Source organism: Cebus imitator, unplaced genomic scaffold, assembly GCF_001604975.1.
Source record: "Cebus imitator isolate Cc_AM_T3 unplaced genomic scaffold, Cebus_imitator-1.0 Scaffold39, whole genome shotgun sequence".
NCBI classification, from domain to species: Eukaryota; Metazoa; Chordata; class Mammalia; order Primates; family Cebidae; genus Cebus; species Cebus imitator.
The window spans coordinates 1,362,084-1,389,611 of record NW_016107354.1 but is presented as its reverse complement, the minus strand read 5'-3'; the positions used below and the strand labels follow the sequence as shown (position 1 = coordinate 1,389,611).

Below are 27,528 nucleotides of genomic sequence, written 5' to 3'. Positions count from 1 at the left end.
GCATTTGTTCACAGGAAAAGACTCCTAGGTTTCCTCTGACTCTCAGAGACCGCCAAGATGCACTGGGGAGAGAACCACGGCACCATTCCCTCCAGCCACTGCAAGAGGAAACTGTTAGCTTAGCAAGTCGTCAAGCACCCTGCTCTGAATGGAATGAAAGCCTTCCCCTTGGCAGCCAAGACCGTCCCTATTTGCCTCCCCACTGATGCCGCAGTGCAGGCCAGAAATACAGCCACTCTCTCCCTCCATCCGGTGACAGCGCCACCTGCAGATTAGAGACCCACCACTCCCACCTCTGTTCTTCCCTTTTGACCCCACCAAATGCTTTCAGGGTTAGATTAGGTGGTGTCAGGCAGGACAATCCCTCCTGCCCCCAAGAACACTATTGCCCCAAACTGGAGTCCTGCGTGCAAATCTTTGCAATCGCCGTAAGATCATCCCCATGCTTGGCTTCCATTTTCTTTGTTTGTTACCAAGCTGTCCGTGTTGCTATGTAGACTTCTGCTGAGCGAAGTTTTGTTTTCAGCTCCCATCTGGATAGCTTCGTCGTCTGACTCATCGGTACCTCCCACACGTGAATTCTTTCTCCATCGTGCCTGCCGCTCTCCATAGTAACCCGCTTCATGCATTTCTTCTCTCCCCACTGGCTGATGATGTCACTTAATCTCTAAGCAAACTCTTTCTCTCTCACCTCTCAAAATGTTGCCCTTCTTGATCCAGCTCTTGTGGATCCCAGCCAGAATCAAGAAAGCCAAACACTGTTTGCAAACATCATTGACAGACCCAGCCGCTGTCCTGCCAGTTCTTTGCTCCTTCAAAGTTGGTAAGAAAAAAGCAATGAAGGTGTCACTCAGCTATCCGAGTTCCTCGGTTTCCTGACCAGACGTCAAGAACTTTTCTCTCTCATTCTGTGGGGTTGTTCTGCCCCAATGGGGATCAGCAACAGAGGGAAGTGGTTGTTGCTGGGTAAGGCCCAGCTGTACCCAGGAAAGTGGCATCTCTCCCACCTGGCTGTGCCACCCTCTCTCTCCCCATCTCCACTACTTAGCAGTAGCCAGCAACAGCTGTCCCTGTGCCCACTGGTTCTGGGAGTCTCTGTAACTGGTTGACATTTGCACCACAGTCATGGCCAGCATGCTCTGCCTGCAGGTCTCACGTCCCCTTCTGTTTCCCCAGCATTCCAAAGCCTGTGCTCCGTCCTTCCTGCCATCTTCTTTCACCCGCAGTGGGTCCCCATTCCTCCTGTCGGCTCTGCTGCCTGTGTCTGTCCTGCTGGTCTTTCTTCTGCTGGGCCTTCTTCCTTCTCTCTTTTCTTTGCATCATTCCCTCTGCTCTGCAGAGAGATTCCTTCTTGAAAGTGGTGTTTTAGGTTCATTCACCTCCCCTCAAGTACAGCGGCCACTTCTGTTTGCTGCACATCAATTGGCCTTTGCCTCAGACAGGAACACCTGAAGCTCCCTGAGGTCCCTGACGTTGCCTCCTCACCATCCTCTGAGGTTCTAGGTCTCAGTTTCCCCATCTCATGGGATCATTGTGATGATGGGCAAATGCGGGTGAAGCCTGTAGCACAGGCCCTGCCACATATGCAGATTCAATGAGCTGATCCAGACGACACACACAGCCTGCCACATAGTGGGCGCCCAAGCAGTCCAAGGCCTCCTGTTCCCTTCCCTTCTTCCTGCTTCCTCGCGACTCCGCTCCTCTGCTCCTGGTTAGACATGATCACTTCATTACCAATCACCAGGCTGTCCTCTGTGGCTCTCTTGGGCCAGCAGCATTGTAAACCTGTCATAGAGGCATGGGGACCCCAGCCACGCCCAGCATTCCAACTGTGGGACCTCACAAGGCCCAGGTTGACAGGGCCTGAACTTTACTTGAGGATGGGTGCCTGGCACTGTGTCACCCACATGTTTGCTAAATGAGTGAATGAATGATGCAGGAAAGATGATAAGCCCAGTCCTAAACCTAGAGATCAACTCAGCCTGATACTGCAGGGTTGAGTCGGTACTGAGTTCTCTTCAGACTGGGTCCCTGACAGCATGTCAGACCCTGCTCCCAGGCCAGCCCAGCCTCTCGCCTGAGTGGTCCCTGAGTCATTTCCACAGTGAGAGCAGCAGGCCTGGCTACTCCAACTCAGAATGCTCAGGGGAAGTGTGGAACCCATTATAGCGCCAGGCAAAGCCAGGATGTGGTCAGGAAGGGCTCAAGAATCCGGGCAGAGGACCAGACCCCGTCTATTGGTGCCACCTCTGATTGCGTCTATCCCTGTCCTGGATGCTGTCTCAAGCAAAGAGCCAGGTCCTTGTTAGAGACCCCATGCGGCCATGACTGAGCCTTGGAGCTTAGTGAGGAGCCCATGCCTTACGTTATTTGGGGAAAACAACATAAAACACAACCCTCACCTCCTTAGATCTCCAGAATGGGCCAGTTCCTTCTGCTGCTACAGTAGAGGTTTTTTTTTTTAATTAAATTGATGAAAAGTTCTTCCTGACATTTCAGTTCATCTCTTGGAGAACTTTAGGTGGGAGGAATCCAAGTAAAGCTTTCTTCTGACTTCCTAATGTTTTTTGGCCCATCTTTCAAGGCCCTCACCATCTCTCTACCACTCACTTATCCAACCTCCTCTCCCCAAATTGAATTTGTATCCCTACCCTCAGCTACAGCCCATACCTGTTACTCCTTCCCAAGCCTGTTGTGCATTCTTGCTTCTAGCCTTTATGCATTCTGTTTTTCTACCTATGATAGGTTTTTTTTATACTTCCTTTATCCTCCTAGGAAAGACCCTTCATCCGTCCATTGAGACAAATGCAAATAACATTCTATAACACTTGCCCTGAACCCCTGCAGAGGTGGTCACATCCTGTACTATATTTTTATAGCACCTTGTGGCAAACACTTTTGGGATGTATTTCAGTACATTAAAATTACTGGTTTAATTCATTCTTCCCACTAAACTGTGAGTTTTGTTGAGGCGGACATTGACTTACTCCCATCTTCACCGCTTAGCATCAGGCCTGCCGCATGCCCAGTGCTTAGTACATATCCGCCATTTGAACACACGAGTGAAAGGAAGACAAACAGGACATGAAGTAAGAAGGGACAATATTTTTGATATTTGGGGTATGTCTAACTGGAAAGTAATATTTCTTGGGTTTTCTAAAGTAAATCTCATGAGAAGACTATGATGATGTGTGTTCCTGAAATAGAGGGATCTGGAAAAAATCAATAATGATGAAAGGCGCAGTGACAAGATGGGTTGACAGTCTGCTAGCTGCCAAGGCTGCAGTCTTTGGAGGGCAGCTCCTGGGCGGGGTTGTCCGTCCCACCTGTCTGGGTGTGTCTGCTCTAGCTGTTGATGTTCTTCTACTGGCAGCCCATGCCCGCCATTCTGACAGCATCTCGAGGACCCCAGTGACTGCCTTTGGTGGCTTTAAAGAAAGGGAAAAGCATATGCAAGGAGAGCAAGGAAGCCCACGTGGCCTGGGCCGGGGCCTAGGAGCAGGCTGATGTTGGCAGTTCGTGTTGAAAGCTGGCAAGGGTGTGCCTTTAGACATAGACTCTGCTTAAAAGCAAACAAACAGAAAAACACACAAGGTTTCCAGAAGTCAATTTGTTTTTCTATATCTGGGATCTAGCAGCAGCCTAAGCAGACTCAAGCAGTTAATAAACTCTGAGCCCGCCTAGGAGCCCCGCAGCATGGACAGTGGCCCACCTGGGGCCTAAGCCTGGATTTAAGAGTCACCCTCAATACCAATCTCTTCCAGTCCCATCAGCAACCCCAGAAAGGTTTTGTCCCAGGGGGCAGTGGTAGCCCACCCCACACCCTGACCCCATGGCTGCTGTTCCAAATCTGAGGCTGGGTATCCCCAAACTGAGCATCGGCCCCACCTACTTTGCTGCTGGGCTGCCTGCTCCCATTGTCTGGACATGTCCTCCCCTGGCCTTCCCACACTTTCTACTGTTGTTCCAGTGACCCCCACCCCCTCCGCCATGGGACCAAACATGCAAAGGTTATAAGAAAGGTCGGCAGGGACCTCTAAGAGGAAAGGTGGCAAAGTCTGTCTGACCTGCCCCATGATCCCTGAGAGGGAGCCTCCCGTTCCTTAGCCATATGACTTAAGGAAAAAATATTAGCATTGCTGAGCCTCCGTTTCCTTATATTAAAATGGCTATAGTATGCATAATAGTTAAAAATAAAGTTTAAAAAAAATCTGTGATGCTGTTGCACTTGCAGAGTCGCAGAAGGATTGAATGGGATTGTGTGTGAAACAAAACTGGTGAGCCCATGTTCGCCATGTGTCAGAAACTGTGAAAAGTGCTGAAAACTTCAGCAAGTAGGTTCCGCATAAACAGTGACTTTTTAACTCCGAGGTAGTTCTGAGGCTTACCAGCGGGCCCATCAGCTTTTTTTCTGGGTATTTTCCAGAGAAGTCCTCAGAACCTTTATATGAGGATTTCTGTTCCATGTGCCATGACTCCATGTAGTCAAGAAACTTCTACTGAATGCCAGGCTTCGGCTGGGCTCTCTGGACACAGAGAAGGGTAAAACCATAGGTCCCTCCTCTTGGAGCTCACAGTCCAGTGAAACATTCAGTACATCAGCACAAGGAGGGATACAGGGCCAAAGAGCAGAGGAAACCAAAGAAAAAACAGTACCAAAGTCTTCCTGGAGGAGTTTAAATGTTGGTCATTAGAAAGCACTGAGCAAGACATGACTCAGGCACTCATTCATCCTTGCAATACATGTTTATGAAAATGAAACACATGCCTGTGGCACCTCTGCCACGTGCCAGGCTCAGCGTAGCAGAGCTGCCAGGGCTGGGCTATGCTCTGGCCTTACCTCTTAGGTGTGCACAGCGCTTCCAGCTGTTCAGATACCTGCTTCTCTTTACCTGAGGGCTTTCTCCAAAGCCCTGGAAGGCTGCTCTGCCTTGCACAGAACAGGCTGGATATGCTGGAACTTAACCTGCCCCTGGAGCAGTCCTCAACCAGTGACTGCTGGGAACCAATATGTAAATACCCTGGCCCCCTCTTCCTAGCCTCATTTTGCACATTTGTAACATGGGGCTAAGAGCATAAAGGTTCCTGCCTCAGGGGATTACAGGGAATGAGAAAAAAATATAGCATTAGCCTTCCTTTATTTTTTCATCTGCCTTAAATCAGAAGGTGAGGATGGTAAGACCTGTGTTAAAGGCCTAGCACAGAGCCTGGGTGGATCTCATTAAAGGCACCTTCTTGGCCTTAGTCCCACAGACAGGATATGTGTTAAGAGCACGGACTTTGGAGCCAAAGTGCTGATTTTGGATGTGGGCTCTACCACTTGCTAATTATTTAACCATGCCTCAGTTTTCTCATCTATAAAATGGGTTGCTAGTAGTGCTTACCTAATAGAGTGATCATAAGTGCTAAGTGGCAACACAAATAAAGATCTTAGGAGTACCTTTCACATAGAAATCACTGTTAAAGTGTTGTTGGATAAATAGATGCAGATTGAGGTAGGAAGGGGGTGGAAATGCAATCGGAGTGGCTAGGTGGTAAGTGGCCCGTGAGGAGCAGCAACTGTGTCCTGTACGTGAGGAAGTTCCAGGGCAATTTGCTGCAGGGCTGGCTTTCTTAGAAATGCAGGACAGAGGGTGGGGGCTTGCACCCAGCCTAGGGACCTTCCTTTGGAAAGGAGGAAGGGAGCAAAGGAGTTGAGACTGATGAGTAGGTAACGGCACCAGCTGTGAAGCTCTCACAACATGCCAGGCCTTGTCTTGTGGATTTCCACAGAGACCCAAAAGAGGCAGCTGAGAGAACTGAGGCTCAGAGAGGTTAAGTCTTGTGCCCAGAGTCACACAGCTGGTAAATGTCAGAGCTGGGAATTAAACTGAGGCCGGTCTCCCCAAACCTCCGTTCCTTCTGCTCTACTTGACATATTGCAATAAAGAAATGAAAACAGGAAGCCCGGGAGAACACTGGGTTCTGCTTTGTGGCTCCTCCTTCATGGGATCCCTCCCTTTGAGAATACATTTCTGGAAGGTGTTCTGAAGCAGAGAAAAAGGGCCTTCCACCTCCCTACTGAGGAGATCAGGCTGGTGTGTAAATACATGTGTGAAGCTGGCCGGGTCTCTTGAGTCGTAAATCAGCTGGGCTGAGGCCGCTGGTCACACAACCGAGCAGCAGTGATTTGCAGAAGTGCAGAGTTGACATACAGCCTGTGGGTACCTTAGCTCTTCCCCCAGAGGATGCTCGGAGCTGCCCTGGTAGGAGCTGGAGCTCAGGGCCTGAAGCTGGCCCGCACTGGTTGCCTGGAGTATGTTTTCTAGTCCCCTGTGTCTGTACCTCAAGGAAAGACCAGTCCCCTTCTAGAGCGGCAGGTGAGGGAAAGCTTCTTACAGAAGCCGAGCTGGGTCAGGGAAGGCGGGAAGAATGTTGCAGGCAGAGGGGGCAGGTAGTGCAAGGGCACTCTGGCATGACTGAGCTTAGTGCGTTTGGGAATGTGACAAGCACAGAGTCTTGCAGAGGAGGCTGGGCCAGGATGTTTGACCTTGTAAGCCATCAACAATTGGGGGTGGGGCTGGGGGGTAGGATGGTGGTAAGCACAGCCTCAAGCAATTATTCTGGCATTACAGAAGCTTAGACTCATGGCATCTCAGAATCCTGGGAGCTAGTATTTAAGAATCAGAGACTCTAGGAATTTCAGAATTTTGAAATTTTGGATTCAGAATCATGAAGTCTTGGGCTCTCAGTCATGAGATTTTAGGATCATCAGTTTTTTGAGTTTAGCAGCACTCTAAGCTCGAAGGCTTGCACAAAAGGAGAAGCCAGCACCAAAATTCAAGTTGGCCTCTGGCTTAACTGCCAAGGGTCACTGGACTGTCCTGAGTGACCCACACATAGGATAGAAGGACTTGGCTCTGGCCCTCCTGGAATTACCATTGCACAGGGGGACGTCCACACGGCTTATTCTCAGCTCTGATTTCACCTGCTGTTAAACACTATCTGCCAGCAATTCCCCAGGCTTTGAGTCCTGGATATGCCCTCCCTAGAAGCTCATGGGAGGACCCTTCCCAGTACTCCTAAGCGGGAGGACCTGGGGCTGGGGCAGCATCCACTCCTGCCTGGACATGGCTGACATCAATCACTCATCATGGCGTTTTTAGTAAGTCCTGTGATTCCTGCTGCAAACCTTCCTCAGAGTAGCAGGAGTAGTTCCTGCCCTGTAAGTAATTTCACAGCGTTTGGTCCATCGCCCCACCTTTTCTTTACAGGAGTTTCCTCCTCACACAGCCCCAGGAAGTGCAAAGGCAAGCTGGCCCTTTGCCAAGGTCATTTAGTCAGCGAAGACACTGACTTCTATTAGTCCATTATTGTTATCCCCATCTGCTAAATTACTCAAGGTGGGTGAATAGACAGCATGGAGTTATGGCCCTGGGGAACAGCCTCTGTCAAGCCTAAGATGCTGACTCCTTTGGAAGGCTGTGGAACAGACTGGAACAGAGCCAAGTCTTCAGAGGCAGGCAGGCCTGAGTTTGAATCCTACTCCTTCCTTACCTTCTGTGTCACGTGGAGTATGTTCTTTAAAGTCTCTCATCCTTGATTTTTCCCCTTTGTCATTTGAAGATAATAATGAGGTTATTATCTTCAGGTTGCCTGTGTTTGCTTTCCGGGTCTACTGTCTTCTAGCTCTGTGACACTGGGCATATCCTTTAGCCTCTCTGGGCTGTGTTTCCTAATCCAGGGAACAGAAATGGTCATGCTACCTACCTTGGTAGCATTATGTTTGCTGAGGGCTCTGAATGAGTAATACATGAAGCAGGTTTAGAACAGTTCCCAGTATCTGATAAACTAACTGAATAAGCATTAGCTATAAATATTGTTTGCAGGGTAGTAACGAGGTGAGAATCTTAAGTAATGCACATCATATGTACATAATATATCATTGTTGAGTGAATGAATAAAGGATGGATTGATTTGAAGTGCTGAGCACAGTGCCCATTATGTGGTGTAAGGGAAGGACCACAGAACCGCAGCTTTTTTTTTCGGCCTTGAGCATCAGACCAGTGCTGGGGCTGCCCTGGAATATCTGAGCTCATCGTGCACTTCCTCACCCAACTCTGCACATTTTTTCCCACTTCAGACCCAGTGGTGTCAGGCTGGTAACGTGCAATCAGCAATGATGGAAGTATTTACACCACAGGCAGTGGCAAACATTAGAGATCAAGGGTTTTTGTTTGTTTTATTTTGTCTTAATTTGAGAGAAAGAGAGAGAGAGGAAGAAAGAGAGACTGTCAAACTTTGGTTAGAACCCACATTCCTGACTAGTCAGGTAGACATTCTCCTATCACCTGCCACAGTCATCTTCAGAAACCAGTTCTGACCATTTTTTACAGGATACAGCATCTTAGGGAGATAAAGCCATTTTGGCACTGATAAGAGGGTGTCTGTGGGTTCTCAGAGCCTGGTTCTAGAGACCCCCGCTAAGTCTGGAGTGCATATGCCTTGTGGGTTTTGGTGGCCATGAGTTCCCTGCTGTGATGCCAAAGAGTAAAGTTTAAAACAGATGATTGGGGCCTGTTAGGTGGTAAATCTGGGACTTTCTGTAACTTGATAAGGCTGAATTAATGTTTGCAGCCTCCCAGGAAGATTGTAACACTGTGTGCCTGAACCCCGTAGCCTGAGTGAGGGAACTATTTAAGGCCATTTCAAATCTCCTTTAGTATCAATCGACTTTGAAGAAGTGCAGCTATTAAATGGGCTGGACGGAAGTGCAGCTGTTAAGTGCAGCAGACAGAGGAATGAACCTCGGGGAAGGCATTTGTAAACTGCCCAGGGTTTGAAAGCTTGTCTGGAGTGATCTTCAAGACAGAGGAATACACACAACAATGCTGCCCGGAGCTCTCGGATCCCAGCTGTCCAAGCCAGGCTCACCATTATTTATCAGCAGCACCATCTGAATCCTGAGCCCCCACTCCAGATTCTCCATGGAGGTGGGGACGGTGACATCTGTCTTTATTTAATTTTTAGCTTCCCCGTGATGTGATGTGGATGATCAACTAGGTTTGACAACGATTGCATCCTTATAAATAATCTCTCTTTTAAAATGTGTTGACATAGCATTTGTGTTTCAGTGGCCCTAAATGGCTTCAGAGGAAAGCCAGTTAATCTTCTGATCTGAAGAAGGCAAGCCACTTTTCACTTGGAAAGGAATAAACATAAATGTGCAGTGCTTTTAATCTTTAAATTAGCACCATCGGAGACAAGCAATTAATTTCACTTGTCAGTGGGAGGTGGATTAGTGGGGGTAAAAGTGGGGTGTTCACACGCCGCTCCTGGGCAGCTGGAGGGATGGGATGGCAAAGCTATAATCCAGGCTGGTCTTTGAGGAATAGCCTTGGGCTAGGAAGGAGGGGTGCAGCCAGGGTGAGACAAAAAGCAGAAGGCAGCTGGGGAATGGCAGGGGACAGCCCAAAGCTTCAGACCCAAAGGTGGCCATGCAGAGAACAAAAAGCAGCTGGGAACGGAAGGACTCGCGGTGAAGGGCAGCACAGGGGAGCCAGTGGGTTGGGAAGAATGAAGAGAAAAACTACCTGGGCAGGTGTGAGGGCGCCTTTTTAGACTGCTTCTGTGTCCTTCTGTTAAGGGCTACAACCACGCATATTTGGGAGGAGGTGCCTTTTTCTACTCCATTATAAAGCCCATCTTTTTATTTCAGTTGTAACCAAGCTTGGACGATCCATCGGAATCTCACTGGGAGATTCTTGTGTGAAATTCAGATTCTCTGGTCCCACCCGTGATCTACTGAATGAGACTCTTTGTGGGGATGATGCCCTGGAGCCTGTGATTTAAATGAGCTGATGCTTCTGCAGGCCAGCTTCTTACTCTCCAAAGGAGGCTAGAGTGAAGAGGTGGAGAGTATGGGGACAGCTTGGCTGGATTTCAATCCTGTCTCTATCACTTGCTACCTGGATCACTTCGTGCTTTAATTTCCTTGTCTTCAAAATGGGATGATGATAAGAGAAGCTATATCCTAGGGTTGTTGAAATGATTAAATGAGATAACATATACCGAGTACTTAGAAAAATGGCTAGTATACTGTATTTACTGTTCTTTCTTTTATTAAATAACATCCAGTTAATGCAGAGATTGAGAGAAGAGGGAAATGGGGTCAGTATTTTGAATGTAAGCCATCATACACACATACATACACACTATACACATAGGTCAAGAGTTGAAAATTTAAATGCTTTCAAGAACAAGGAAAGTGTGAAGCAATTGGTGGGGCCCATGGTGACTTGGAATGTACAGCTGTCTTGGTCTGGGTTTCCCAGAAGCCAAGGAGATCCTGAGACAAGATTTGAGGCCAAGTCATTTGGGAAAACTGGTGAGAGGGTGGGGATGGGAGACAGAGAAGAGAAGAGAGCTGATACCGTGGGCATCAATGAACATGGTACTGCCATGGGGACCTGGACTCCATCGTCCTGGGAACCACCAGGAGACTGGGATACTCTGCAGTGCCATCCCACCTGAGAAGTGAGGAAGCTGGGTTATATTCATTTCCTGTGTCTGTTGTAATGAAAATACCACTATCTCGTGGCTTCACCAGCAGACATTGTCCCATGCTTCTGCAGGCTAGAAGTCTGAAATCAAGGTGTCAGCAGGACTGTGAGAGGGAATCTCTGCCGTGCCCCTCCCCTAGCTTCTGGTGCTTTGCTGGCCATCTTTGGCAGGCCTTGGCTTTGAGATCCATCACTCCAGTCTCTGCCTTCCTCTTCACATGACTTCCTCCCTCCGCCTGTGTCCGAATCTCGTTTTACAAGAAAACCAGTCATACTGGATGAGGATCCCATCCACTCCAGTGTGGTCTCATCTCAACTAATCACATCTGCAGTTGACCCTCTTTCCAAATAAGGTCGCATTTGGAGGTACTAGGGTTTAGGATTTCAGCATATGGATTTAAGGCGATACGATTTGACTCACCCATGGGGTATTCATTCTCAGCTGCTACCCCTCATTGATTGACAACTACTTCCATAGACGTTAATGCCGCAGCATTTCCTGCTTCCTCTCCCTCTTTGCCACAGTTTGGATGTTTGTCCCCTCCCATATCATGTTAAAATTTGATCCCCAATGGTGGACATGGGGCCTAGTGGGAGGAATTTGGGTCATGGGAGTGGACCCCTCATGAATAGATTAATGCCCTCCCTGGGGTGGTAGGGAGAATGAATGAGTTTTTCCTCCACTAGTTCCCATGAGAGTTGATTGTTATAAAGAGCCTGGTACATCTGCCCTCTGTCTTGCCTCCTTGCTTCACCATGTGGTCTCTGCATATCCTGGTTCCCCTTCCTCTTCCACCATGAGTAGAAGCAGCCTGAGGCCCTAACCTGAAGTGAATGCTGATACTACCCTTCTTATAAAGCCTGCAGAACCATGAGCCAAATACCCAGCCTCAGGTATTCCTTTATAGCAACACAGATGGTCCAATATGCTTTTCCTGTGTCTCTCCTACCAACATGCCTTCTAAACATCCAGTAGCATGGAAATGCCGTAAGAGCTGGGTCTTAGTCTGAGCTGCTGTAACAAAGCGCCATAGACTGAGTGGCTTATAAACAACAGACATTTATTTCTGTCAGTTCCAGAGGCCGGGAGTCTGAGATCAAGCTGCCAGCGTGGTTGGGTCCTGGTGAGGACCCTCTTCCAGGCGGCAGACTGCTCACATCTCATTGCAACATCACATGGCAGAAAGAGGACAAGAGCACTCTCTGGAGTCCCTTTTATAAGAGTACTAATCCCATTTATGGGGCCTGCTGTGATTTTGAGTATTTCCCCTCCAAAATTTAGGTGTCACCAGTGTGAAGGTATTAAGAGGTGTGGCCTTTTCAGAGGTGAGTAAGTCATGAAGGTTGCTTCCTTGTTCATAGGATTAAGGCTCTTTAAAAAGAGGATTCATAAAGCTTTAGGCTAGCTTACGCATCTGCCTGCTGCCACTTGAGAACACAGCAAGAAGGCCGTCAACCAGACACCAAATGCTAGCGCCTTGATCTTGGGCTTCCCAGGCTCCAGAACTGTGAAGAAATAAATCTCTGTTCTTTGTAAAGTACTCAGGTATTCTGTTATAGCAGTACAAAACAGACCAAGATAAAATAGCTCCACCCTCATGGCCTAATTATCTTCCAGAGGCCCTACCTCCTAATACCATTACACTGGGGGTTAGGATTTCAACATAATTTTAGGAATAAACAGTTCATTGCCGACTGTCTGGTTTATAGTTATAACCACAGCAACTAGATCAGTACCTAGTTGAGGTATGATCGAGGCATGCCAAAGATTATTACCCATGAATGGACTAATAGTAAGTGTGTTAGTCCATTCTTGCACTGCTATAAAGAACTACTTGGGACTGAGCAATTTATAAAGAAAAGAGGTTGAATTGACTCACAGTTCCACATGGTTGGGGAGGCCTCAGGAAACTTACAATTGTGTGAAGGAGAAACCGTCATGTTCTTCACAAGGCAGCAGGAGAGGAGAAAGAGCAAGGGCAAGTGCCACACTTTTAAACCATCAGATCTCGTGAGAACTCACTCATTGCTATGAGAACAGTGTGGGGAAACCTGCCCGCATGATCCGATCACCTTGACATGAGGGGATTACAATTCGAGATAAGATTTGGGTAGGGACACAGAGCCAAACCATATCAGTAAGTGTTCAATATTTGTTGAATGAATGGGTAAATTCCCCCTTCATTTCTACGTCCCCCAAACCTAGAGGATATGTGGGAAACGGTCATCTGAACCTGGAGAGAGAGATGAGGAGCTCTGCCTGGTTCTCCACAGCAAGCCTAGAAAAGCAGTTCTATAAAATGCCAGTGTACCTGCCAAATGCCAATGTACCTCTCCAAAGAGCAAGGCCCCATTAGGCATCAACTTTCGGATCCTTCAGTTTCCTTTATGCATGAGATCAGAGTGTCCTATTAAGTGCTTAAGTCAGATTAACAGCCCATTCCTGCTCAGCCTGCATTCTGTTTCTTTGGGGCTGACCTTGTGGAGCTAAACACTTTTTACAGGAGCAGTGGAAGGGGATATATGAGAAGGGGAGAGAGGCTCTGTTTGACCGGGCTGGTGAATCCCGCATACTTTCTTGGCATCTAAGTCTGAGGAAGTGAGAGCTGGCAAGCAGCCTGCCCTGAGCAGGCCCTGAGAGGAGGCTCCCTGTGGGGATGTGGAGTGTGGCCTGCGACCTCCCAGGAGGTGAGTGGTGTTTCATCGCTGCTTCTGGGAGTGCTGGTTTACAGAGGTCCCTCCGATGTCAGCAGATCAGGGATTTGTGGACAGTAGGAGAGGGCTGAGATGGCAACATAAGCGGGATGACACCTGGCCCCATGCAGGGTGCAAACTGTATTTCTCTGTCAACACAGGCTACAGCTCCACATGGACTCTAGATCTGACAGTCGCAGCAAGCAGCCTCCCTGCCTCCTCTTTCCCCAACACATTAAAACAAGCACAAAATATACCTTCCCTTTCCCTTCCACAATTATACTCCTGTCCTAACCCACCAAGACACTTTATTAAATGTCAGTTATAAAAATTTCAAAAAATAAAGATAGCTTGCATAGGGAATAAAAAGTGAAAGTCAATCAGCTTTAAATTTGAACCAGAAAATCAAAGGTTTAGCAAAGATAGGGCAGTCAAAATTCTGATAAAATCTTTGTGATTAGTTATTATATTGGTCTCTGAGCTTCCTGGCAGCCTTAGCAAAAAGCCAAATATGATGTATTGGGTACTTGTGTTTAGCTGTAAGGAAAAACACAAGTTCAACTCCAAAAGCACAATTTTTAGAGCTAAGTTTTAAGACATATCGTGTGAACATGCATGTGTGTATGTGTTTATGTGTATATAAAATAGTTAATAGTCAATGTATATAATATACAATAGACAGTGTCTGGGAAAACAGGTTTTCAGCCAATGCAGAAGTGCTTTTGAGATAGTTCTTTTTTGCTTTGTCACTTAACAAAGATGAAAAGAAAACATGAAAGCCTAATTAAGTAAAGGTACTTAGCAAAGACAGAGCCAGTATCATCTAGGGTATTTCAAGGCATTTTTTTTCTTCTTTATTTTCTTTTTTGGATAGCAGTTGTTTGGTTGGGGCTGAGAGAATTCCCTCTTCTAATCAGCAGCACGTGTTTGGGATGCAGCTGACTGGGGATGGAATTTTTTACTCTCTGGTCCACCAGAAACATTTACTCTAGCTCATTGTTAACAGAGCGCAGAGCTACAAAGGGGCAAGCAGGTACTACAGGAAGCAAAGCTTTCCATCTCTTGCTGCCACCCTTCAAGCTCATTCTTCCTCTGACTGCATTTGCTGTGCATCAGGAGTTCACGATCTTATTTTAACCCCAGCATCAGACCAGAAAAATAGACAGTGTTTATTATAGCCATTGAGTATAACAGATCATTCCAGAAGTTATGGTGTGAAACAGCAGCCATCCACTGGCCTAGAATCCTGCAATAAAGACTGAGATCACTGGGCAGCCTGTCTCTGCACTACACAATGGCTCCCTCTGTCATTTGCAATCAGCTGGTGGCCCCACTGGGGCTGAAGGATCCATGAGGGCCTCACTCACCTGTCTGGGGCCTTTGTGGGGCAGCCTAAATGACTGGGGTCTCCTGGGCTGGGGAGGAGGCTGGCTGGGACTTCCTTAGTTAGGGAAGCAAGGAAGCAAAAGCAGAAGGCCTGGAACCTGCACAGGGTCCCTCCCGCTGTGTCCTGTTGTGTCAAGCCCAGACTCAGTGTGTGAGGCGGCCACACAAGGATTTGACTTCAGAGGGGTGAAATTCATGGGGGACCATTTGGTAGCAGTCATCCTCAGCCTCCTCCCATGAATACCTTAGTCACAGTAGGTATTAGCAGCAGTCAGTTGGTAGGAGTCTCAGCTGAGGATTGAGGAGGGAGAGAAGGGGACAGGAATTCCTGCCATGGGGAGGGGAGGGGATTTATATCAGGCCATTTGGTACTAGCCCAGTTCTTACTCCAAGTTCTGTGTACTCAGCACTTAACTGCCACCATCAAAAGCCCAAATATCAGGCTTTATGAGCTCTTTTTAAATTTTTCAGAAAGGATGTGTGAGAAATGGACCTTGGAAATGATAAAACAGTAAATGTTTTAAGAAGCCTCCTGGCAGCGGTGCTTGAAGACCTTGTAAGTGTGAGACACACTGAGTTATGCTGCTCGGTGGCCAACGTACTGACGTTTGTGAGACAGCGTTCCTCCCCAGTCAGCCGCAGCAGTCGGAGATCTTGAGGTCATTTTCATATGGGCTGCAGTAAGATATACAGCATGATAGTGGCAGCCCAGAAATCAGCTGAGTTTTCTCCAGGTTGGAATGAGGATATTGACAGCCCCTACCAGCCCTAGCTTAGGACAGGGGCCACGCTTTTAAAAAGGATCACTTGAATGACAAGAAAGGCCATATGCTCACCACTTTTGCAGAAGCTGGAAACTTGGAAGGGCTGGATAAGAAATACATTGGGTCATAAAATCAGGGGACAAAAACATTTTGACATCCAAAGAAATAGTGGAAATCTTTAGAAAGGTTGACTAAATAAAAGTAAACATAAGATTTTGTTTTGACTCAAAGCAGGCACCCATATGTGCACACACACCCAAGAACCTGCACATGTGCCCGCATCCCCAGAGATGGGATGGAGGAGGCCTGACTTAGTAGCACCATGTAAAAATAATTTGTAAGTATATGTTATCGGTAAGCTTAATTTGAGACAAAAGTAATCAAAGTTGTTGTGATTTTAGGTTATATTAATAGGTGCATAGATCTAGATTAAGGGAGGTGATTTGTTTCTTCTATTCTGTATTGCCCAGTTTACTTTAGAAGTATTAGGCCAACTTCTGCATGATATAAAGGGTTCAAGAAAAACTAACTTAGAGAGAAGTTCAACATGATTAGAGAATTTGAAAGTAGGAGATATGAGGAAACACAAGGAGGAACTGAAGATACTTAACTTAGAGAAGTCCTTAGCAAAGACTTAAGGCTGGGCTTCAACTCTAAAGGGTTGTTATCTGGAAAGAGGGATTTGATCTGTCTTCTATGACTCCAGAATAGGTCCCATTGGAGTCATGAGTGGAAGGCTGAGGGACCCTGGCACTTGGAGGTCAGAAGAAGGAAGAACACCGAATGGTTGAAGAGGCCCTCTAAGGAAAGGATTGCACAGAATTCCCTTTCACTGCAAGGGCTGGATGATCGCTCATCAGGGCAGACAGAGGGGCTTCACACCTTGGGATGGACACTTGGTTCAAAAGGAACTTTAGAATCCTGTCTAACCAACTCTGAGGGCTGTCACAGGCTCTTGCCTTAACTGCTGCGGAGAACACAATGAATGCAGTGGCTGTGCCTTCTCTTGCTGGGGGGTCGGGGGCTGCTGCTGAGGCCTGTTTCTGTTTCATTTACAGTTATAAAGCAGAGGCATCAAATGCTTAGCCAGGTCCAGGATCATAGGCAGCAAACCAATGCCAGCTGCTCACATGGGCACAGCTGCTGGCCTTCCGCTTCCTGGATAGATGGAGATCCAGGCAGAGAGTGGACCCTGGGCTGGGGTCTTAGCAGACGGAGCTTCCCCTGTGGGTTATGGGAGCACCGATGGAGATGGAGGTCATTAGGAAGGAGGTGGCTGTGCTGATGATGGCTTTTCAAGTCACTAGACCTGGTCTGAAGGTGGACTGTGCCACTCACAGGCTGCATGACGCTGGAGAACTTGATGAACTCTTTTGTGCTACTGTTTCCCCATTGGCTTGTTGTGAGGATTAAATAGACCACGGGTGCAGCGTATATGACTCTGGCCATTGCTGAGCCTCAGGAAATATTGTTTTCTCTTCTATTTTTCCCTTCAAAACTGAGCCGTGCTGGCCACTGCGGGAAACACTGAAGAAGACCCAGGGAAGGGAATGGGCCCCTCAGTCTTTCTTTGGGGTCAGTTTACCCTGAAAGAGTGACTGTTTTGATGGCCCCTTCTGCCTGCTGACCTCCCCTCCATGCTAAGCTGCATTTTCTCCCTGACAGAGGAACTGAAGGAGAAGCTGACAGAATATGTGGACAAGGTGAACAGCCAGAAGCCAGGCTTCATCAAAGTCGTGCGCCACAGCAAGCAGGAAGGCCTCATCCGCTCCAGGGTCAGCGGCTGGAGGGCGGCCACTGCCCCTGTGGTGGCGCTGTTCGATGCCCACGTGGAGTTCAATGTGGGCTGGTAAGTGCCCCTTGGGAGGGGAGGAGGAGTCCCAGTGGGATCTCAGCCTTTGGCTCCAATAGTGCACAGCATGTTGGGATCTTAGTCATAGCTTAAGGAAAAGGAGATAATCCTGGGAATGGTGAGATTTGGGGATGCGAGTGAGCCAGGCAGCAGGGCTGGACCTTTAGAGTTCCGGGTGTGGTAGAAGGGAGGGGGTAGCCAGGGGTCAATGGGTCAGCACACTGTACCTAATGGGCTGGTGACATCACATGTGACTCTGGCTGGCCGGGTCACCAGGAGAAGGGTACTTGCTAAGGGCAAAGCAGAGAGCTCCTGGCTAAGGACAGGATTTCAACACTCAGGAGAGGAGAGCTGGGCCAGACATGAGGCAGAAGCCCAGCCTCACAGCCAAGGCCAACACCAAGTGGGCAAAGGTGGGCAAAGATTGCTCAGTGTTGTCACAGGTGCCCTGGGCTTTTCCACTGCCAGACCAGGGGTAGCACGTAATCTCAGATTCGCCATGGTGAAACTGTTTAAGAACATCTTCCTTTCTCTGATCAGAGCTGCTCAGGTGCTAGGGGGGAAAAGAACCCACCAGAAGGCCCCAGTGGCTGCAGCCAGCCAGGAATAGAGTGGCAGCTGCAGACCTCCCTGCGGGGCTGGAGGGCACAGTGCCACCTGCTTTGTGTAACTTTGCCTGGGCCTGGGAGACACAGGCCCTGGCAGTGACCATGAGTGGCTGGGGCAAGTAGGTGACCACCCTTTGATCAATATGCCTTTTGTCACTGGGGTCTGCTCTCCTGCCCATGCTCCATTGCACCAGCCTCTGCCTCCTGGGAGTGGGAGAGGAGGGCACTTCAGCAGGAAGGAGCAGCCAGGCGCACACACAGCCTGGGCTGGATGCTGCCATAACAGGCCCAAATTAAGGCTGCAACACTGCCATTTTTTATAGCTGAAGTCCCTGCTTGCCATTTTGACTATTTAAATGGCATTTTCTTTGGATTTATGGCCAGGGTAGGAGAGGGACACTTACTATTTCAAGCTGATTTGAATAAACAATTATGCACCAAATGTATTATTAATGAGAAGCTTATCATTCCTGTCTGCAAACACATTATTTGTCTGGTGCCTGCAGGGGCTCTCTGGGAAAGCCCAAATGCCCCACTCCTCCTTGGGTGGTTGGGGAACCCTTCTGGGGGTGGATGTGGAACAGCTGGCACTCCAAGGCAGCGTCACATGGCTGTGGATTTAGGTTTGTTCTCACTTCCTCGTCTCTGCTGTCCTCTTCTGTCTTTTCCTCCAGGTTGATACATAGAATTTTAGCAAAATCAAAGCCCAAGGTGAAAGCTCCTTCTGGAACCTCAGATCTGTTTCTTTCTTCTTTTTTAAGTTTTGGTTTTTTTTTTTTTTTTTTTTTTTATCTTGCTATGCTGCCCAGGCTGATCACAAACTCCTGGCCAAAAGTGATCCTCCCACTTTTTTTTTTTTTTTTGCTGGAGAAAGGGAAAGCGAACAAGCACAATTCTGGCTGGAATAAGAATCTCTCAGCTCAGCTCTGGATATGCCGACAGAGTTAGGGAGCCTCTTGCCATCCCAGAAGTCCTCAGGGGACAGAGAGTTGAATAGGGCCTCCTTCCCAGAAGGCAGTGTACCTCTCCATCAGAGGGGATGGCCAGGCATTGCTTCCTCTTTCTGCTGGGGAGGGACCTTCGGGAGATGCTAGTCTGGATTTTTCCAGCTTGCAGACGGTTACCCCCTCTCTGGTTGTCTCCTCTCTGCCCAGGGCTGAACCTGTACTCACCCGCATCAAGGAGAACCGGAAGCGGATCATCTCGCCATCCTTTGATAACATCAAATATGACAACTTTGAGATAGAAGAGTACCCATTGGCTGCACAGGGCTTTGACTGGGAGCTGTGGTGCCGCTACCTAAATCCCCCCAAGGCCTGGTGGAAGCTGGAGAACTCCACAGCCCCAATCAGGTAAGGCAAATCTTTACCTGCAGGTCTCTTTACCTGGGGGTCTCTCTGCTTTGGCCTCCAGGCTAGTGACCCCCTACTGGCCCAACCCGTATTCTCCAACTTGAGCCCCATTGTGGGGATGACGGGGTGGGCAGGATAGAAAGGAACTGCGGTCTGATCTTCAGTCACTGCCACAGGCTCTGAAGATCTCAGAGTCCATTCACAGCCTCAGAGTTGCTCATCTCCACACATCACTGTGAGACACCTGCTGGGCGCCGGCCACTGCTCCAGACTTGGGGATCCAGAGCCATCAAGATTTGGTTCCTGCTCTCAAATGCCTGGACTCTAGTGAAGACAGACAAAATCATTGGGATAGAAACATTATTTTACCCTGCAGGCAGAAACTGCATTGAAAGTGGGGAAATGCTTTTCAGAGGGTGCCATTATCAGTTGTTTTTGAAGGCAGGCAGCAGATGGCTAGGTTGAGGAATGGACACCTATATACGAAGCTCATGAATACAGAGAAGGTTCAAAGGGACTAGAAGCGGGAAGTGAGCCGGCAGCTCCCCGCAGTGAGGGTGGAGGGTGGAGAGGCAAGAGCCCACCCCACAGGACAGCATGTACTTTGACAACATTTGAGCTTCATTCTGTAAGGCTCAGATTGAAGTGACTTCATACTGCATTTCAAAGATCCCAAGTTCTTTCCTGCCTTTGCAGCCATCTTCCTAGACACATGAATGACTCCCCTGTGCAGCCTCTGCTTTTCAGGTTCAGGACTTCCCCAGCAGCTATCCCTGCTAGTTTTGATTTCTGTCCATGTTGATGATAGGGTAGGTATCTTTATGTCCCCTGCAAAGTCTCGCCCATTACAAAACAGAAGGTACCAGAAGGTGGCCTAGAGTACAGTTTTTGGAATGAAAGAGATTAGAAGCTCATGTTGCTTTGTTTTACATGAGGGATAAAGGGTGTGGAAAATGTAATTGAAACTCAGTGATTATTGCTTAAGATCACATTTCTCCTTGCCAGAAGAAAAAATATATATGCAGACTTAAAACAGGATAGGAGAAAACAGCACCCACTTTCCTGAAGGTGCCTGTTACCTACTCTGCTTGGCTCCTGCCACAGTTTTGTGTGGCTAAACATTTGCAGAAAGTCTGCTATGTATGAGGGTCTCTTACATGCACGGGCTCATTCGATCATCACCGTAACCTGTTGACAGCTCGTGCCTCATCCCTGTTTTACAAGATGAGGAGAGCAAGACTGAGAGGGGAGAAAGGTCCTGCCAAAGGCTCCAGGCGGTGGAGCCAGGACCCACCCAGGGCAGCTGGACTCAGTGGCCAGTTTTCACCCCTCTCAGTGTCCACTGTTGAGCTCAGGACCGGTGTAGCTGTTTTCTGCTCCTAGGTCTGATGAACGCTGTCAAAGACAAATATGCCCCCATGCAATGAGCATTCCTGCAGAAGACTGCATTGACATTAACTGTTTCTGTTCTGCTCATCTCTAATTGTACCAGCCCAGTCTTCATCGGCAAGCCTGCATTCCAGGTCCTTGCCGGACAATGTCATTACCACCGCAAATTTTCTATCACCCAGATTTTATCAAAAACTTGGTTGAGGGAAATAACTTTTACGAAAGACTTTTGGAAGAACATTCCTGGTTTTATTCCCAGATGAAGACAGCTCCACAGAAAGCTGTGATTTATACAAATGTATCTTGCCCATCTCAGCTCCCTTTTCTTTCAAGCTGTACTTTAGTGCTTTGCCCACACAAGGTATAAGCCATAAAAATAGCCAAGCAGTATCTTCTAGTGTATTCCAAAGGGATGTCTTTGCAATGGCTTTTTGCTAGGTCCCCAGGTGACCCCATCAAGAAAATCCACGTGAGAAATTTATTTCAAACTAACTGCCAGTCAAAGAAAACCTTGCTTTTCCCCGGGAATCAATTAATATGACATCTTCACATGAGAACTGTACATTTTGTTTCTAAGACCATGTACGTTCATTTCCACTTTGACCAACAGGAAACTCAAAGGCAAGTTTTCATGTCGACTTTAAGAACAATTGAGAGGGGACCTTGGTCTGCACATGCATTCCAATTTGTTGCAATCTTTAGGTCTTTCTAGACATTTATCTGTTGATGGTTTTCTATGTATTTTAAATTTTCTCATAAGCTTTTTCTAATCCTTATAGGAATGAAGCAAGGTGTAAATCAATAACCCTTTCAGGCTGATAGAATCCACTTAAAATCCTAGCTGGTTAATAATAAACCACCGAGGTGGCCTGTGCCCACCTCAGAGTAACTGTTTCAGATTCTGTTCCTTCCCTGGCTTGAACTGGCAGTTTGGGCAGGGTCCCTTCCTTCCTGTGTGCCCTGTCACATCCAACACTTAGGAATGCAGAAACAAATGCCAAGAACTCACTCTGCTAGCCTGATGTTTCTGAATCATCGTGCATTTAGAGAGGTGATCCTGTAGACTCCAGTGCACAATTGCATCTTTTTAAATGACCTTTTGAGTGCTGGTTATGTCCCAGAGACTCTCAAGTGCTTTAATTTAGTTCATGTGAGGTTAGAATGGATCCTATGCTACCGATATGGAATCCTAGGCTCGGAGAAGCTAGGGAACTTCTCTTAGAGACACACAGCCAGAAGGGGGGATTTTTCCCTAGGAATTACCTCTAAGGCCTGGCTTCAGTTACCTCCACCAGACCAGGGTCTCAGTCTGCTTTAGGAGTGGTGGATTACCTTCCCAGTATGCCTGCAGGTCTATGAGGACGAAGCCATTTAGAATAAAATGCAGTGATTTGAAAGGAAGAGAGACAGTGGCTCCAGGATGCCAGTCTCTGCCTGAGCAGCCTCCTGTATCAGCATTCCCCAGGGAAATGGCCTGCAAAATCGCCTTTTCTCCACCTCGATAAGTTTCCGTTTTCAAAGACGGGTTCATTTACATGTGATTGACTGACAGTTTTCTCATCCCTGAGGAGCTTTCATTTCTCCTTTGATTCCCCCACTCCCACCAAGTCTGCCAGCCAGGCAAGGGCTAGAAATGGTGGCAATATGCAATAGAGCAATTCAACGTCACTGCATAAGCAGTGCCATCAGCAGAGAAGCAGCCCCGTGCTCTCATGCTGACACCTCATGTGAATCGTTCTCTGTGAGGTACTGCACTGGGTGTCTGCATGTAGCTGGTGAGACCCGAGCTCACAGCCCACAAGGAAGGAAAAGCCTTCCAGCTCCTGGACCCCATCACTGTTGGCAGGTTGTTCCAGCCTAAGACCCCTGCTGAATTCCAGACCCAGGCCATCTAGCTAAGCTCTGCCTGTTGGATATCTCCTCCTGGTGTCACACAGGTACCTCAAGATCAGTTTTCCCACCACCAATGCTTCTTTCTTTTGAAACCAACTTTTTCTCCTTTGCCCCTTTGGTATTAATGAGTGGCCCTCAAACCACTGTCACCTGAGCCAGAAAGCCAGATGGCATCCAGCTTCCTCCTCCTTTCTCACCCTTGTGTAGTTTACCTGTTTTGAAGTTCTGCTGATTTCACTTCAAAATATGTCTTTAAACCATTCCCGTCTCTTTTCCTGATACTCTGACTCAGCTCTCCAGCATTTCTCACCTGGATACAGCAATGCGCTTCCCAACTGGGCCCCTCAATTCTCACCCCTTCCTCTCTGGTCAGTCACCCACAGCTGCCTGACTATGCTTTTTAAAAACATGAACCTGCCCACACCACTGTCCTGCTTAAAATTCCTCATGGACACCTATTTACCTACAGATAAAATTCAAATTTTTTACCCTGCTACCCAAAGCCTTTTACAACCTGGTCCCAGCTGATCTTTCTAAGTGGACCAAGGATAACATACAGATCCCAAGTTGAGGAAGGCTGACAAAACTGGTATGTGTCCCCAAGCAGGAACAGAGACTGGTTGTGCAGAGGTCAGGGTCAGGGCAGCTAGAGATACAGTCAGTCTAGACTGGCAGGCTGAGAACCACTTCTCAGGGCTAACACACACACAAGCACCACCCCGGTAATAGCCTATCCCAGGACGGCAGCTGTCTGGCCACTGCCCTGATGAAATAGCTTTTCTGGAGTGGTTGGGTAAGCCCAGACCCAGGGGCCACTCCAAGAACAAGACTCACACTGGATCTGGCAGCAAAGGAAGGAAGAGAGCCAGATCCTCCTGTTAGGAAAGCCCTACTACTCTTACTCCTGGGACAGCCCCACCAGACAGCCTCTCTGCTCACCACTGGTCCTTCTCCCCTTCCCCTGCAGGAGCCCCGCCCTCATTGGCTGCTTCATTGTGGACCGGCAGTACTTCCAGGAGATCGGCCTGCTGGATGAAGGCATGGAAGTCTACGGGGGCGAGAATGTGGAACTTGGGATCAGGGTGAGTGGGGTTTCTCACTCAAAGGGCTTGGCTCAGCTCCCACCAGGGTGAATGAGTCTAGGGGTGGAGAAATGGGGCTTAAGGTTGAGAGTAACAAACTGATTCTGAATGTCCGGTCCTGAACCCTGGTCCACATGTGTGTGATTGGGACTGGAAAGTCACAGGGTGGAGACTCTTGACTTTTCAGAGAGAAGAGAACTTCAGAACCTTCTTGGCTAGATGTGGGAGCATAGGAGGGTTAAGCTCCCAACTCAAGGGAATAGCATCTTTTAAAATTAAAGTGAGGCCCATCAGAGTGAGCAAAGGTGTGCTCCAGGAAGCAGTAATGGGCATCCAGGGTGGCTGGACAAGAGTGACCCTGAGTCAGTTCCCCTTGGGATTTCTCTTTCTGACACTCTGTCTTCTCCACAGTGGCCCATAGAACATTCCCAAAGATTTTGTTAAGAGAGAGCCCGGGGAAATGTAAACAGCAAGATGTGTACATCTTTACAAGGGTGTGTAAAGAGCAAGATGCAGCCAGGCTCACTGCAGGCTGCTTTCCCACCTCAGGCTCTAGCCAGACCCGCAGCCCGTTCCTGCCTCATGCCATTCTCCTGCCCCAACGTACAGGGTTTTTTCCAGCAGTCAACTCATGATGTGGATCCCAAAAGGCCCTATGTTTTTTCTCATCTTATGGGAACATTTCCTAGGCTTTCTGGCTCTTTCCCCTTGGCTTGTGAAAACACAAACCTATCTTAAAGCCTTCTTTCCTATCTGAGGTTCCTGTTAGGTCCCCTGGTGTTAGGCAGGAATGTGATGATGGATACAATGAGGGATCTTGCCCTAGAAGGAAGCCTGCCCACCTCTATGACCAGGGAGTGTCCCTGGCAAACCCAGCATTGGAGCTGCAAGGTGTCCTCCCCCAGCTGTCTTCTCCATGGGGAACTCTCAGCAGCCAGCCACCCCCACATGCTGCAGGCTTGCCGATGCTGGAGAGAACCCTGTGCCTACTGGTGTCCATAGGGCTCATCTGAGATACTCTACCTCACACCAGCCTGTTCACACATCCGTGCAGACCTCATCTGGCTGATTCCACCTACAAGCCCTACTCTGGCACCTTTGGCCTTAGTGTCTGCATCAGCGGTCTCCAAATCTTGATTCTAATTCCCACTGAAGGATTGCAGCATGGATGCACCCTCCTCTCACCTCTAACATCCTTCAGCCTCCCACCCCACCGGGCAGGCAACTGGCCCTGGATGGCCCTTGCCCCTCACCTGAGGGGGAGAGTGGGCGCTCACAATGAGCATCTCACAATGTCTGCAATGACCTGACAGGCACTGCGTGGGGCCCGACTCATCACCCAGACTTAATACTAGGGCTCTGAAGACTGGCGATATGAACAGCCTGTCTGAAGCTGAGCTTAGACAACACTTCCAGACATCTGTATTCACTGAAACCCTGAGAAATTGCTTTGGAAGCAGTCAAAATGCATGGGCTTATTGGGGAGCTAATGTATTCATAGAGGACAGCCCCTACATAATCACCCTGGTTTCTGCAGCTCTCTCTACATCGGCCATTTATTCCCCATTTGTGTCCTCACCATCTCATTTCAGCACCACTCCTGGATAAATGCTCACCCCAAACATAATATTTTTCATGAGGAGCCGCTGTAAGGAATTGTCTGAGTGGGTTGGACCGCCTCCATTCGCTTGTGTTCTCTGGGTAAAAATGTGCAGGAATGGAGAAAGGAATTAGATTTGTGAACTCTGCTTCCAACATGTGTGTGTGTCCATCACAGAGTGGAGATTTCTGGCTTTTCCTTCCTTAGATTATAAAGTTATAAAGCTATTCTGGAGTGTGGGCCTGGGTGAGGCTCTCAAATGCAAGTTAAAATGTCTCTGGGTGGCTTCGTGTACAGAGTTTAAAATACAGTTTACAATATATCTGGTTTTTTTTTCGCTCCATCTCTTCCCTCTCAGTTGACAGAGAGGAAGTGTCATTGGAGTTGAAGAAAGGGTGGCATTTAAAGCAGAGACCCAACAATCTGTTAGCTGGCAAAACTGAGTACAAACGGGAGGAATGAGTGCATTTGAATTCCAGTTCCCCCTTCAAGGGTTACAGAACCAGTGATCATCGCCAAAACCAATTTTCTCCTTTTGTATGATTACTAGTATTTGTCTTGCTTTCATGTTTTATGAGTTAACTTCTCAATGGTTCAGTTTCCTCATCTATAAAGTAGCATGCCTGCCCTAATTACCATAAGATTGTATATAAATATAAAAGGCATGACTTTACCCTTTGCTTGAGCAGAAGCCAATATTCAAAATCCTTACCTATTTGGAACACAGAAAGAGAGTTGTTTGCACGATTACTAAATGTCTGCTTTGTGTATGGGTTATACTGACACTTATGTCATCCATCCACAAAACACCCTAAAAAGACTATTACTGTAATAGTGTTTTTTTTTTCCAGCTGATACTGTGAAATTAGGAGCTTACATATATTCTCAAGGTCATGTGCCTCGTAAGAGGTAGAAAAAGGATTCCGCCCCAGATCTTTATGACTCGAGGACTAGACAGATATATCACAGTGATCTAGGGATAAAAGTACATTGCACACTGTCCCAAAAAAAGATATTGCAACATCTATGCAGTAATTTTCTTCTACTTTATTCACAGTTATGTCTACTGAGTACCTATTTAAAGCCTTACTCTTATTTTGTACTCTGGTTTTTCTTTCTTTCTCTCTCTCTTTTTTTTTTTTTTCCCTGATTTGTAAGTCTGCAACACAATGAGAAAAAGGAAGGAGCTGCTGTGGCCAATCACAATGAAATGAGTGAGAAATAAGAGCTGACATTGCATGGAAAACAGAAAGATTATGTAAATGATAATTGTAAAAGTGCTAGAGTGTGTAAGAAAACATTTAAGGGCTGGCAAAGGATTGGAATTGTTAGAGACTGTCATGGTTTGAATTGAGTGCCCCCACCCCAATATGTCCTAACCTCCTGTGAATGTGATCTCACTTGGAAACGGGGTTCTTGCAGATGAAGCCAAGTTAAGATAAAGTTGTAATGGATTAGGGTGGGCCCTAATCCAAGATGACTGATATCCTTATAAGAACAGAAAAATTTGGCCACAGACAGACATAAAGGAAAGGCAGCCATGGGAGGGTGGAGGTAGAAATTGGAGTTATGATGGCAAAAGCTCAGGAACACCTGGGGCTATCGAAAGCTGGAACAGGCAAAGAAGGAGCCTTCCTTTAAGTGTCTGGAGGGAACACAGCTGAGTCAATATGTTGATTTCAGACTCCTGGCCATCAGAACTATGAGAGAATAGATTTATGCTGTTTCAGGTGATCCAGACTGTGATACCTTGTTATAAAAGCCCCAGGAAACCAACACAGGGACCAAAACAGTAAGCCGAAGTAGGAACCTGAAGAAAGGTTGAGGCTATTCCATTTGGAGAACCTGGTGACATTTAAGTTTATGTTTTCTCAACTTCATAGAATAGAGAACAGAAAGCCTAACGCTTGCCTTACTTCTCATAAAGCTGGGACTCCAAAGGCCTGCTTTCCCATATAAAATAGAAATCCTCTCTGGAGAAAGAGCCTTTAACCCAGGCCACACAATTTCCACAGGGAGAGTTTCAAGGAACATGAATCTACAGTTTTAAAAAATCATAAAACAGACAAGGGAAAAAGAAAGTAACAAGAGCAAACACCAGCAAAATCTGTGGATGGCTGAATCAGATCTACAAAGTCTTCAACGGTTGAATCTATCAGACACAAAATATAAAGTAGGTTATATTACACATTCAGAAAAATAAAAGAAGAGATTGAAAATATGAATAAGAAGCAAGAGACTATAAAAATTATCAGTCATAGTAGGATAAAAATGGAATTTCAAACATGAAAAATGTAAAAATGGCAATTAAAAGCTCAGTGAATGGGCAGAATAGCTACATGAACATTGTTAAGGAATAAAATTGAG

At 47.5% G+C, this 27,528-nt stretch overlaps 1 protein-coding gene across 1 annotated transcript in view; it reads left to right on the top strand.

Annotated features, from left to right (window-relative positions):
- GALNT18 (polypeptide N-acetylgalactosaminyltransferase 18) overlaps positions 1-27,528 on the top strand; it is a 369,718-nt gene that overhangs the window by 225,461 nt on the left and 116,729 nt on the right. Inside the window, exons 4-6 of the mRNA XM_017525727.2 lie at positions 17,051-17,234; positions 19,000-19,197; positions 23,447-23,561. Coding sequence (XP_017381216.1) covers positions 17,051-17,234; positions 19,000-19,197; positions 23,447-23,561 — 497 coding nt within the window. The remainder of the gene's footprint in view (positions 1-17,050; positions 17,235-18,999; positions 19,198-23,446; positions 23,562-27,528) is intronic.